General features: G+C 40.1%; 1 protein-coding gene across 1 annotated transcript; it reads left to right on the top strand.

Annotated features, from left to right (window-relative positions):
• Window positions 1-1441: 1441 nt before the first annotated feature.
• Window positions 1442-9685, top strand: LOC146623567 (uncharacterized). Its single transcript, XM_085365998.1, has 5 exons — window positions 1442-1535; window positions 5715-6074; window positions 6602-6871; window positions 9408-9461; window positions 9588-9685. Exons 1-5 carry the CDS (start codon window positions 1442-1444, stop codon window positions 9683-9685), a joined length of 876 nt encoding a protein of 291 aa, XP_085222124.1.
• The last annotated feature ends 4647 nt before the right edge of the window (window positions 9686-14332 follow it).

The following is a 14332-nucleotide window of genomic DNA, read 5'->3' as shown; positions in this document are numbered from 1 at the left end:
CAATATTGCGTTTCGCTTCTGTTATTATGGTACATTGACAAAAACACATACTTTTATTCACAGGATAAAACAGGTTTTTTGTATCACTAATTGTCCAGTACGATTACAGCATACAATATTATTGTCACTGCTACATTTCTGTGATGGGTACCAGAAATTATTTCTACTACTAATTAATTACCGTTGAGCTCAAAGGTCCTATTTATAAACGGTTAAGGAATGTGTATTTATGAAGACGATTTGTGAGACTGGTAAACTTATGATACGTACGATGGTCTTTCGTTCTACACGGTGCATTTCAAGGTCCTGCACCCATCCGTCGGTAAACTGTACCTGGGCTTGTTGCAGTGACCGGAAGTTACTAAACTTCATGAGTGTATGCACTCACTCCAAGAACCGTATAATTATAAATATGCATATAAATATGCTACGATGAGATAGCTGACTTCATCTAACTAGCAAATGTTGTCCAGGCTACGTTGGTGATGCAGTTTTTTTTAATGTGTATGATATTTTTGTCATGCGATTTTAAAGCTGGTCCTACAACCGCATCCAAGAATAACATGCAGCTTATCTCAGAACTGTCGGTGAAAATTATTCTTGGAGCTAGGTTTAATTGAGCTGCATTTTAAAGAGGTGCAATTTCACAATTTGTGTATATTTTCTAAGTTCACTATTTTGTCATGTGTTGAGAAAAACACAGATTTTAAAATTACATGGTCTAATATTTACATTTAGCATAACTGCAACATGCTTTTTTTCGGGGGTTTTTTAAAGACTCGAAAGGACTTGAAATTCAAAGTTTCAGACTTGTGACTTGACTCGGACTTTTACACCAGTGACTTGAGACTCGACTCTGACTTGCCTGACATTACTTGAGACTTGACTTGAGACTTGAGGATAAAGACTTGAGACTTACTTGAGACTTGCAAAACAATGACTTGGTCCCACCTCTGGGAGTCACAGCTCTGAGACACCAGGTACACTTTCCAACATTTTACTCTTTAAAACTGAACCTACAAACATATACAGTGGAGTCAGTCCCAAAGTGTGCAGCCAACAGGTGCAGACTGTCAGTGGATCTGCTCCTGTGCATCAGACTGACCCTTTACACCAACATGGTTGAGACATTCTAACAACACTCAGAGGAAAAGTGAAGTTTGACGTTGTAAAATTTTCATGACACCAAATAAACGTGTAAAAGGCTGAAAAAGGCTGATCCTGAAACTCACTAGACCCTGATGAGAGATGATTTCATCAACATGTTGGGCAGCAACCTCCTGCTGCAAAACTCGTTTTGCTTTGTTTTGTACCCCACACAGATTCGTTATGCTGGGAGGAAGTGACCCCCCCCCACACACACACACACCCCACCCTGGAGTATTTAATCTGCGCGCTCTCGCAGTAGGAAATCTTTATCCTGTGGTTTCAGTCAGGAAACATGTCAAGCGCTGTTTCGTGTGAGCGCCATCGTAGCTTGAATTTGTCAAAGTGGGGGAGGACATCATGGATTATTCTCTGCTTTGTGGTCTCAGGTACATGTTTGTTTTATTTTGTTAAATTTTGTGTTATTTTTGTGATGAGGATCTTGAACCGTCTCTTGAAATATTCATAAACGTATTTCTGATTTGGTTTCTGGCAATGTGACATTTCAGTTGCTTCTGTGTTGTTATTAATTTAAGAAGCTGCGAGCATTTCAGTGTTAAACCTCAAAGATACTGGCAGAAATGTGACCCTTCACAATAAAAGTCTGTCCTGAATGGAGACATCTTAGCTCGTCATGAATAAAGAGAATATTTTGGATCATGGTCTGGCATATGTTTTTTATGATCTTTCCCTCTGCAGTGAGGGGCAGAACTAATTTTCAGCCAAACTGAAAGTTAACCCATTTTTTCTAACTTTATTTATTATTCACATAAAAAGCTTGTAGTGAATGAATCTATGTGACTTCTTAGCTTGCTCTTTTTTTGATTTAGAGCTCATTCTCTGAATCTTTCTCTGCATTCGTTTCAGAATGGAACTCTTTAAAAAAATATATTTTTAAGGAGCTGCAAAGATTTTACCTTAGTTGACCCATTTCCTCTCTGAAGATGTCGATGACTAGCTACAAGGTAACACAAAGTACTGAGGTTACCTCTTCCTGTGGTTTAAACAGACAGATGTAAAATCTCTGCAGGTGCCAACCAGCTGAAACATGTAATAGTTTCTCGGGAACTGATAAAGTAAACCTTAACAACAACAATTCACAAATTAAAATGCAATCATGCTGGAATCGTTTAGTTTTGTTGGTACAGACATGGTGCTTATCATCAATGAGTGGCTGAAGCCTGTATGACCACAGTCTCAAAACCTTAACAAATGTGTGGACAGTTCTAAACTGTTACATGTTCAATGTTAAAGGTAACTGTAACATAAATGCTGTGTCAGATACTGAATTGCCTCCTAAAACAATCAGAATCCCAGCTGTTAGCAAACATGCAGGGATACACTCATTCATTCTGTCTAAGCTAACAGCTAATGTTAAAAGACAAACTCAAAAGTTGTCATTTTAAGCCACATAAACACGTCAGCTTTTATCTATTATATTTACCTGTATGTAAGAAGGAAGTGCCGCTGGGATCAAATCTCTTTGACCAGCAAAGGTAGCAGCAAGCTTAAAGACAAGATACTAGAGACGGTTAAATTCAACGATAGATATAAGCTCCAGATCAGATCCTTCTGCAAAGTACATTACATTAAAAAATATGAAATTCAATTCAAATTTATTTACACAGCGCCAAATCACAACAACAGTCGCCTCAATGTGCTTTATATTGTACAGTAGAGCCTACAATAATACATACAGAGAAAAACCCAAAAAGCAAGCACTTTGGCGACAGTGGGAAGGAAAAACTCCCTTTTAACAGGAAGAAACCTCCGGCAGAGCCAGGCTCAGGGAGGGGCGGGGCCATCTGCTGCCAGTGTGCTGACCTAGCAGCAGTCCCGAACATAACGATTTCCAAACAGCCAGAAATGTTAAAAAGCAACTGTTTGGGGGAGTGTAGCTGAGACTGTTTCACAGGTACACATGTGCCGCACTGTTTCTTGTGAACAGTCTGTGATGATAATCCACCCGATTCATGAAAAATGAAGAGACTTTTAATTAAAGACAGAAAGGCATGAACACTGAATGACGAGATAAACCACCATAACATATCACAGGGTTAAAAGAAACAAGTTCAAGAAAAGCTTGTCATCCATCCATATTCTCAAGTTCTTGTATACTTGTACACCCTTTGGTATCAGATGTAAAACTGCTAAGTCAGCACAGTGCTGTAGATGAGATTTCGAGTACACCATAAATGTTTTCGCTTTGTGAGCGTTTACGTTTGTGAGTGATATTCAGTCTGAAGCTCTGCCCGCAGCACAGAGGGAGCGCGTGCATAAATATCAGTATCATCAGCATAGAGGTGTGTTTCTGCTTCGGTGTGTTTTTCGGAAAAACACAGCTTGCTCAGATCAGATGAGATTAGAAAGTTTCACTTGTGCAGCTGTGATGGGAATTACACACATTCAGCATTTCAGTGAACTTCCTGACTGACTGCCAGCAGTTTAAATTCTAATGAGCTACAAATCTGTTAAAAGACTCATTGAAAGACCAAGCACTGGTCTCTCATAGAGAGCAAAGACACAAATGCAATGTAAGGAAAAAACGGAGCTTGGTGTTTATATCAAAGCACAACCAGTAGGACGCTGAGAACCACGAGAAATATGCATCATTATCTTTGTTTAGATTGTGAGGCAAACGCAGCCCAGCCCTAACACAAGAGTGTTGGTGCATATTAAGAGGTTAACCACTCCTATAACTGTAAGAGGATGAAAGCTAATGTTTCTCACTGAAACATTTAGCAAGAAGAGTTGTTGTTCCAAACTGCTTTTGATGCCGGTCCCAGACTTAAACTTCAGTTGTGCACAAAGACATAAAGGAGAGTGCTGTACCAGCATCACGGTCTCTTCAGTTAGAATATGAAAAGTAACTTGTTGTTTATGTTTATGCTGATTGGTTGTTTTTGTCACTTTCAACAGTTTTTGCGCTTGAATTTGGCTGTTGGGAAATGTTGGTGTACACTGTACATATTTTTGGGGGAAGTGAAAATAGAAGCAAGTAACGATGCAGATCCACTAAAAATAACGTCTTCCCAAAGTTCTTCTTTCAGGGATTTTTAAAGAAAATTCCTCTGTGTCACTTCTTGTTTAAGTTCTTGAAGTGTGACCAGCAGGCGACCCTCACGACTGTTCTGGTTTCTACTTTACCTTCATTCATCTGCAGGAAAACTTTTATGCAATGTCACCTCTTCTTCTCACCATCAATACAGACTAAATGTTTATATCAGTAAAGAATTTTAAAGATAAAACAGCCTCCTCTGTTCTCATTACATACATGATGTCATTTGGAATGAGTCTGCCTGTCATGTGTTTGTACTGTATTTAATAATTTGCAGGTATCAGCGTTGTCTTTTGTCCTGTATCTCTACTCTCACTCAACCAGTTGCAGCCAGAAGTTTCTTCCTGTTAAAAGGAAGTTTTTCCTTCCTGCGGTCACCAAGTGCTTGTTTATAGGGGGTTGTTGCTGATATTTAGTTCTAATTACATACAATATAAAACACGTCGAGGTAACTGTTGTTGTGATTTGGAGTTAATGGATGAAACTGAAAGTTCCACTAAGAAGGTTGCTGTTGTTAAAGGATGTGTTTTAAACCAAACCATAATGTTTCCTGCGACCTGGATTTGCTTCTAGGATTTTCCGTGTTTCTGTTTTGGATTCCTTCATGTCTTGCTTCAGTCATCTCCTCTTGTCTTTGATGCGTTAGTATTCTTGTCGATCTAACTTCTCCTTATTTTCTGTTTTACTTTGAAATTTGTTCATATTTTCATGCCTTGCATTAGTTTTCCTTGTGTTTCTGATTTTCTTGATTAGTTTCACCTGCCTTTCTCTCCTGTGTAACACCTCCTCCAATCTTTCCTGCATGGTCAACACGTCTTCTATGCTCCTCAGTTGTGCTCCTCATGCCTGCTTGGATTTGATCTTTTGGACTTTGCTAGTGTTTTGTCTTCTGCATCAGCCTCAATAAAAGGGCAGCTACTCCTCCTTGTGCATTTGGGTCCCTGAAACAACAGTGGCCCTCGAGTGGCTCACTAAACAGAAACTTAAAATGTGGAAAAACCCAGTACTGTAAGTTTTGTCCCTGACTCCGTTTAAAGCTGACCCTTCCTTATTATAACCTTTGCATCCAGTAACTGCAGAGAAACAGTTTTAAAACATTCCCTCATGAGTCACATACTTACTGTAAAGCCTGTGAATTTCAGCCGCACTAGTTTATCAGACACGGAGGTATGAAACTTGGGTAGAAGGCTGCACTCCAGCTTTCCCATGACCACAAGACAGAAGTGGTTCTTCGTATGAAGCTACACATTGGTTGGTAAAATAGCCCAGTGATGACCACAGCCACAAATAATAAAACAGTGTGGTCTTTGGTTTGTGTGTCTGTGCTGCTGTCAGTGTATTCACAACCAATCACAGGTTTAAAGAGGAAGAGGGCATTTCTGTGTCACACTGCTCTTGGACATGACATCACAACTTCCTGTTTTTTAAAGCATGTTGTAAACACTGTTTTTAACGGTGCTATATCAATAAAGTTGTTTTTGACAGTTCATGTTTACTGGCTGTCTTTCAGGTGCTTTCTCTTTGGTCACTGTTCACCAGCCTGCTGTGCTCTCTGCAGCTCTGGGTCAGGATATCATCATGCCCTGTGAGCTCCGGCTGCAAGATGAGAAGCTCCTGTCCCAGCCCATCCTCTACTGGTGGAAATTAAATGAGATGGCTGCTGATTTCATACGGTTGATCCCCTCACAGACCCCGAACAATAGCCGTGCAACCCTTCTGGACAATAACGGGATGTCAACAAACAAGTCAATGATTCTGAAAAGTGTGCAGTGGGCTGACAGCGGGAAGTACCGGTGCAAGCTCTCGCTTCACACAGAGAGGAATGGAAATTTTAGGCAGAAGGGGGACACAACTTCCCTTGTGGTTTACGGTAAATACAAGGCAGAAGATTTGTTGTTTTTTTGTTTATTGCTTCACATGGGCGACCAAACGTAGTCACATTTCACAGTATTCACATCTACTGACTCTTGTTCTGCAGAGTTTGGCTGACAGAGAGGAGGTTTAAGGTTAAAGGTCAGGGGTTAGATTACATTAGACCGTGTCAGGAGGACAGAACAGCCCTCTGTGGCACGTGCACGTGAACAGTTTCCTCTGCAGACCTACAGAGCAGTCTGCAGAAAAGCTGTGAAATATTTGCTCTGAGTATGGAGGTAAAAAACACAGAAAGAAAAACAACGAGGGAAAGGCGACCTGTGTAAAAAGATTCACATGAAAGAGGAATTAAACTAGAGCTGACATCCTGTTTGATATTCTGTTTGAAAAAGAACTTTTAATTAGTGAATACATTTATTATTTATGTTAAATACTTCTGGTTCCAGTGATTAAACCCGAACTTCTGAAAGAATTTTATAAAAATATGTGTCTATGACCGTGCTGTACGTGTGTCTCTTGTTTCAGGCGCCACGGTCTTTAATGTCACCAAACACGCTCCCTGCATGCTAGGCTGTGAGGTCAGCGTGACGCGGGATGCTGGATTTTCTTTGCACATTTTTCACAACGGCCGTCGACTCCAAAATGTTACCTCAGCTCCAGGAGACGCCGACGCCGCTCTGCCGTACGTCACTCTCTCTGAGACCGTACCTCTGTGGTCGCGTGGGAAATACGAGTGCCAGCTGCACCTGAGGGATGACGTGATTACAAAGAGCATCTTCCACAGCAACCTGTCTGGTAATCAATTCAATTCAATTTTATTTATACAGCACCAAATCACAACACTGCTGCTAACGGCCATCTGCTGCAACCAGCTGGGGTGAGAGAAGGAAGACAGGACAAAAGACATGCTGTGGAAGAGAGACAGAGATTAATGACAAGAGTGATTCAGTGCAGAGAGGTCTGTGAACACATAGTGATTGAGAAGGGTGACTGAAACTCTTCAAATAAGCCTCTGCAGATGATCTGTTAGCTGTTTGACAACTACTCTTTCAAGGATGTTTGATATGAAAGGAAGGTTGGAGATTGGCCTATAATTAGCTAAGACTGCTGGGTCTAGAGATGCTTTTTGAGTAAAGGTTTAACTACAGCCAGCTTGAAGGCCTTCTGGTACATAGCTGATCATTAGAGATAGGTTGATCATATTTAAGATCGAAGCATTAATTAATGGCAGGACTTCTTTGAGCAGTTTTGTAGGAATGGGGTCTAAAAGACACGTTGATGGTTTGGAGGAAGTAATTATTGAAGTTAACTCAGAAAGATCACTTGGAGAAAAAGAGTCTAAGGGCATTGAAGATGATAACAGTGGGTGGATTATATTCTTAAACTTAGTTACAGCGCTTTGAGAAAGACATCTACTGTGATAAAGTCTACTCTCCACTGCTGTGTAATCAATTATTGTAAATGTAAATGTTATCAGGAAATGATCAGACAGCAGAGGGTTTTCAGGAAACACTGTTAAATGTTCAGTTTCTATGCCATATGTTAAAACAAGATCTAGAGTGTGATTAAAGTGGTGGGTGGGTTCTTTTACATTTTGAGAGAAACCAATTGAGTCTAATAACAGATTAAATGCCATGTTGAGGCTGTCATTTTTAGCATCTACATGGATGTTAAAATCACCCACAATAATTATTTTATCTGAGCTCAGAACTAAATTAGATATAAAGTCTGAGAAATCAGACAGAAACTCTGTGTAAGGCCCAGGTGGACGATAGATGATAACAAGTAAGACTGGTTTCTGAGTTTCACAGCTGGGGTGGACGAGGCGAAGCATCAGGCTTTCAAATGAATTAAAAGTCTGTCTTGGTCTTTCATTAATTAATAGGCTGGTGTGAAAAATTGCTGCCACACCGCCCCCTCGGCCTGTGCTTCGAGATTTCTGGTAGTTAGAATGACTCGGGGGTGTTGATTCATTTAAACTAACATAATCATCCTGCTGCAACCAGGTTTCTGTAAGGCAGAGTAAATCAATTTGTTGATCAATTATTAAGTCATGTACTAACAGAGACTTGGAGGAGAGAGACCTAATATTTAATAATCCACATTTCACTGTTTTACTCTTTGGTTCAGATGTGGATACTGTATTGTTCTTTCTTTGTGATTGTTTATGTTTAAGTTGTTTGTTGCTGGTTTTTAGTTTGTTTTTTGTCTTTTTGGAAGCTGACACAGTCTCTATGGAGATGGGTTTTTGGGGGGGTAGCAGGAGGAGAGAAGCTGCAGAGAGGCGTGTAAGACTGCAACTCTGCTTCCTGGTCCCAACTCTGGATACTCATATTTTGGGGGGTTTAATAAATTTGTCCATATTTCTAGAAATGAGAGCTTTTAGTGACCTCCGATTGAGTCAATCATCAGATTAATCATCGTCCTCCTGAGAGGAATCAATGACACTGCAGATTTTGAACAGTAAAAATTAAGCTTTACAGAAATTTTTTTAACAGGAAATAAGAAAAATCCTGAATTTCTGTGTGAGATTTTCTTTGCACGACTCTGTTCGCTTATGCTTCTTTAAAAGATGAGCTAAAATGTTTTTTAGGGGCACAGCAGCTGTGTGTCTGAAATCTGGACTTTATACTTTCTACAGTTTATTAAAGTTTTTGGTATTTCTTACTTTAATTTAAATTGTGAATTTAGTGATATATCATGTTATATTGTTGTAGTTAAGATGACTTCGTTGAATGAACATGAGCTAATAATTCCTTAATGATGTGATTGTCGTGCTTTTTCCGACGGCACAGCAGGTCGTCTGCTTTTATTTTATTTTGGTGTAGCTTTTCTTATAAATTTGACATTTTTTCTCATATAGTCACAAGTTTTCTTTTCATAAACTGGCCATTAAATCTTTGTAGATTTACTAAATGTTTTTCAGAAACTATTACTTTTACCTTATGGTAAATTTAGCAAGTTTTTGAACCCCTTTGCTCAACCTCTTCAGTGGTTATGTAAGTAAAGTGTCTAAAGACTAGGAAAGAAGTAACTACAGGTATGTTTTAGCATGCTTACCTAAACGACTAGCCTGACTGACTCACTTCGCCATCTTGTGGTACAACGTTGATATTACACAAAAGTACAGCCTGGCTCTCTAACAACTTCAGGCGCTGTCTCTTCAACACAGTACAGATTTTTTTGGACATAAAGTCCATGAAAGGTCTTTCTTTCTTTCTCCCTATGTTGACGTTCACTCTGAGGGGTTTAAACCGATTTCATGTACAATGTGTATCTTTGAAGAGGAAACCTGTTTAATCGTGAAAGGTTTTTTTCTCATTGGTTTCAGAAGTTGGAGAAGGTGATAAAAATGAGTCCACTACATGTTCATCAGCGCGTCATGGTGAGTTTGTCGTTTAAGCTTCTAGAAATATGCTCTTACTGGAAAAAGGACTCCAACACTGCACTCGTGTGTTATTGATAATGGGATCAAACTTCACACAAAGGGTTTTGTGCGTTTTGATTTCAGGCGTGTACCCAGAGCCGTGGTTCTTGTACGTGGCCCTCCTCCTGGTGCCTGTCACCGTCCTCATAGGCCTGTTGAGCGCCATGCTGATGTGCAGATGACTTTATCAGCATTTGGCTGGAATGGAGAGGCGGAGATGCAGCTGTGGAGATCCAGTCTGCCCGGAAATAATCAGAAATATTTAGTAAAGGTTTATCAGTGATAAAAGGCTGCAAATATTTATCAGTTTCCTCATCACTCAACTTTTAGAAACACATCAAGGTAACAAAAGACATTAAAGTGGTAACTATCGAGGGAACGAACTACAAAAACAAACAAAAAACGCTGCAAAATTTAACTGAAATGTTCACCACCAGGGGGCTCCACCCTGTTTTTTTCCCCTTTGCCAAGCCGCCATTGTAAATGAGGGTTTACTGTTAAAGAGCTGCCTTTAAGTAAAGGTTCAACTAACTCACCACACTATTCTTTCACAAAAACTGATATTACAGTACATCAGTAAGTAAAACTGACTCATGTCAAACGTTTCACAGATAAAAATCTCAAAGTGCTTCACAATAAAACACCAGAAATAAAAGTATTAGATGTCAAAGTCAGCCAGGACAGCCCAGCCATGTTTTTACCTCGAGATAATATCTGTTTGAGACACTATGCTGACATAGAGACACAGCGGCTACTTCGTTAAATTCTACTAACAGCTTCAGTTCATTATAAACGCAGAGTTTTTACAATAAGCACCTTAAAGCGCACGTTTCTGTTTCTTAGACGCTCCTGGTTTGTATTAGCGTGTTGTACCTTAAAAGCTTAACCAGGGACAACATCTACCTATCAGCTATGGCTCTAACTCCTACATACATGGGATCTTTATTAATGTAATAATGTTTACATGCATTACTAATGGAATGAATTATTAATCTAACTATAATATGTGAATAAACCGTGATTCTTACAGGTCTTTGTTTGTCTTTTGTGCATTTTATTTTGAAAGGTTTTGCTGTTGTGGATCTTTGTGAAACTTTGTTCTGGTTCCTCTTTCATCAGAAATGTGTTTTGTTTTGTTAGCTGTCACTTCCTGGCTCCTCAGAGGTATAAAACCATCGTTACGATTACACTCAGAGTTTTTTCTTTATGAACTGAAACATTTCTTGTAATTTTAACATCTCAGATGATGTTAGTCATTCATACGTTGCTGCATAGTCTGGATTACCAAAAACCAGCATCTCGAGTTTCATCTCCACTGAAATCTCAGTTGCCCCAACAGGGATTTATTACTGAAGCATTAAAAGGACATAACACAGTGTTGATAAAGTTGCACAGAGAGGTAAAATGACAGCTTAATATTATTTTGAGGACTTTCAAAAAAGAAGAGAAACCCTGCAGCGTGTTGAAAGGATGCTTCAGCCTAGAAACCGTTAAAAATACTGTTATGAATACATTTTATTGTAACTGAATCTCTAACATTAATATTAAAACCACGTCTGAGCTGTTAAACACCTCAGTGAAGCTGTGACAGCCGGCTAAACGGTCCCACCAACGGTCGTTTCAACAACGCGCAGCTTGGATTGATTTTTCTCAGCGGCCGTCATTGTGTGTGTGTGTGTGTGTGTGTGCATGTTTTTATGCACCATTAAAGGCTAAAATGGGGACTTGTGGTTAATAAAAGCAGCTGTGAAACCTCACTGCTGCCACCTAAAATGACAGATTGAGAAGTTAGCCGTAAAAATGTGAGTGAGCTGGAAACTTTCCGTGTGGTTGTCACTTCTGAGCTATGAATGACAAACAAGGACCTCGCCTGCTGTTCGCTTCAACATTTGGAGACTTATGATGACTAAATATTTCCTTTCTGTGCCCATTCAGTCACACGAGTCAGCCTCTTTCTGTTTGATTTTATTTTTTTCTTTGAATTTATGAATCTTACAGTCTTGCGTTTCCCTGCAGGCATGTTCTTAGCTGACACTCTGTCTGGTCGTCTGCTGCTGTGACCCTTTTATGTTCCCCTAAAAGGTCAAGGGGACGTGGGGAAAGTAACAAGTAGTGTCCGGGTTGAAAAAAGGAGACATGAAGGCAAAGTAGTTTAATTAAAGGTTTTTATGAAGATTTTTATTACTAATAAACTGAAAGTGATGGACAAACCGCTGTCTCCTATAAAAAAAGAGGAAAAATAAGAAAATCAACGAGTTGGTCATGAAACAGAAAAGGAGGTTAAAAAACGTTAAATCAATGTTACGTCCCCTGGCTAGTCTAGGGGGTTGAAGGGACGAACATAAATGTGGATAGAGAAGGAGGAGCCAAGATGGTAATTTTAGAAGGTTTATTTAATACTGGTGATGGGATTTGGGTTCAGACTGAGGTGTAACGTCAGGGAGAGCCAAGGCCAACATAACAAACAAAACATCCCTGACGTAAAAATAAAAGAAACTTACCTAACTCCAAAGAAACAAAATATACAACCTATAACCATAACCTACCTAACAACACATAAACAGGAGAAAACAGGGTGTCAAAACAAAAGGCAGCTCTCCCCTACAAGCAGTCTGAACATGAAGAAAACAACAACGCTCATACAAGATACAAAGGCATGCACAAGTATGCCAACCAAAATGGCCAGAGGGCCCAGAAGCACAGCTCCACAGGCCTTAAATAGTGCTCTGCTGATTACCAATTAGCCAGACTCTGCACAGCATCCAATCAGGACAGAGGAGGTGGAGCCTGGACAAAACAAAGGGTTAATAGGGAGAAGAGACGTCCTCCTGGGGGATGTAACACACACGCTCACCTCTCCACAGACCAGCAGAAAGAAGCCGCCACACACAGCACAGCTGGCACTACAGCTCTTCTTTCGCTGGCCTGAAGTACTCTCTGGGTATTTGCTGAGTACAGCCAGCTGTCCCAGAAAAGGTGACCCTCAAGGCTAGTGATGGGCAGATGAAGCCCCATGAAGCACTGAAGCTTTTCATCCAATTGGTTCACCCCAACGCGAAGCTTCATGAAGCTTCATTTGCTCTAGCAGGACACCTACTGGACGTAAAAATAATAGCTGGCATGAATTTGAAGAGTGTGGCATTTTGCACACAGCCTGTAAATGTCAACAACAAAAGGAGTGTGTAAAACATGTATATTGTAGTGATGGCAGTATACTGTGTATATTTATAGTGGCAGTATGGGAAATGATTATTTGGAAATGCTTGAAATGGAAATGATCATTTACTGTGAGGTGAGGTGTGGACAGTAGTTGTGCTTTTGTAACGTTGAGGTATGGACAGCTACACACTGAGGCTTTGAGCCTCAGTCCTGCCTGTTCACATTTTATTCTGTAAAAACTAAATTTTCACTGCTTTTACGTCCTTTTTAGTGGGGAGAACATAGCTAGGATTTAATGATTTAACAAATCTTTTGAATCCTTTGTCCTCCACAATGCTAAATGGCTGTGAGTCCTCAATCACCATGCTGACCAGGTCTTCATCTATTTGAGATTGTTCTCCTGAGGAAAGACAATAAAGACAAAGCACAAATATAAATATCACGCACGTAACTTATAACAGTTGTATAATATTGTTATATCATTTAGTAACATTACTGCATGCTATATTATCATTGCATTTGATGGCTCACCTGGTCTTGCTCCACAATCGGTGTTCCTCTTATTCTCATGAAAAGCTCTGTAGTGCCTAAGCATGGATGAGGTGTTGTTGTTATATCCCAGCTCCCTGGCACATAGCAAACACTTCACCTTGTACAAAAGTAAAGACAGCTTAACATAAATTGTATTGCACCATCAGTATCATGACAATACATCTTCTGTAGAAATTTACATACCTTGTTGGGAGGAATAAGATCAAAATGTTCCCACACAGGGGAGGACATCCTCCTCTTCTTAGCTGGCTCCATTCTCTCCTGACTTTCTCTCCTCACTCTCATAAACCTCCAAACGGTCTCCAAACTCTCTCTAACCGCAACTCTCCATCAAACACCCACATTTTGAATGAAGTCTGAGGGTTTATATCGCTGTCATATCTCGCGGCAAAGTTCGAACCACTTCATGAACCAGTCACGTGGTACAGCCGGGCAGCGAGGCTTCGGACGTCATCATTTTCAGCTCCTCCCATAAATGAAGCAAGCCTCGATACGCGCTTCGCGGAAACGCCCCCTCCATTACTCGACACACGCTCCGAAGCCTCGATACAGAACGTCCCATCACTAGTAAAAAGTGCCTCAGAGCAGCACACGGGCGTGTTATCGTACTGTTGTTAAAAGTTCGTTAGTTTTGGAGCAATGGAATTATGAAACAAGTTAGTCCATTGAGGAGCCCTGTACAACACGTCTTCACATGGCTACCAGACACGCCCCCCGTCATTTTGTTATTATTCAATTCAGAACTGCCCAGACCAGACACAGTGACGTTTCACCAGAATCCCTTTGATCTCTGATCTTCTTTATGACATCAGCACACTAAAACCTATAAATAGGGGAGAGGTTCTCACTCTTGGCAGTCTTTCAAAGAGAGTGGAAGAATTCACTAGGCAGGAAACTACTGGAAACTTGCGTTTCTGACACAGTTGACGGTATTTTTAAAAAATCTTTTAGTTGGTACAGAGATTTAGCATCAACTTCAATTTGAAATATGAGTCTGTCAAATCCTGTTGCATGCAACATGAGAGCCGAGAACGAAAAACTTAAACAGCAAATCAAAGAGCTGAAAAATGAGAATAAAACTCTCAAACAACAAAACTCTACCATACGTGACCTTAAAG

The sequence above is a fragment of the Diplotaxodon limnothrissa genome, linkage group LG11 (genome assembly GCF_057381915.1).
Source record: "Diplotaxodon limnothrissa isolate DT_005_m linkage group LG11, D_limnothrissa_male_GT1.1, whole genome shotgun sequence".
In the NCBI taxonomy this organism is placed as follows: domain Eukaryota; kingdom Metazoa; phylum Chordata; class Actinopteri; order Cichliformes; family Cichlidae; genus Diplotaxodon; species Diplotaxodon limnothrissa.
This window is presented reverse-complemented; position numbering and strand designations above follow the sequence as displayed.

Excerpts from the sequence above, each read along its gene's own strand:
- LOC146623567 (XM_085365998.1), top strand. The coding sequence starts at position 1,442 with ATGTCAAGCGCTGTTTCGTGTGAGCGCCATCGTAGCTTGAATTTGTCA. Across the intron at positions 1,536-5,714 it reads TCTCTGCTTTGTGGTCTCAG|GTGCTTTCTCTTTGGTCACT; the intron begins GTACATGTTTGT and ends GCTGTCTTTCAG. Across the intron at positions 6,872-9,407 it reads CTTCCACAGCAACCTGTCTG|AAGTTGGAGAAGGTGATAAA; the intron begins GTAATCAATTCA and ends CATTGGTTTCAG.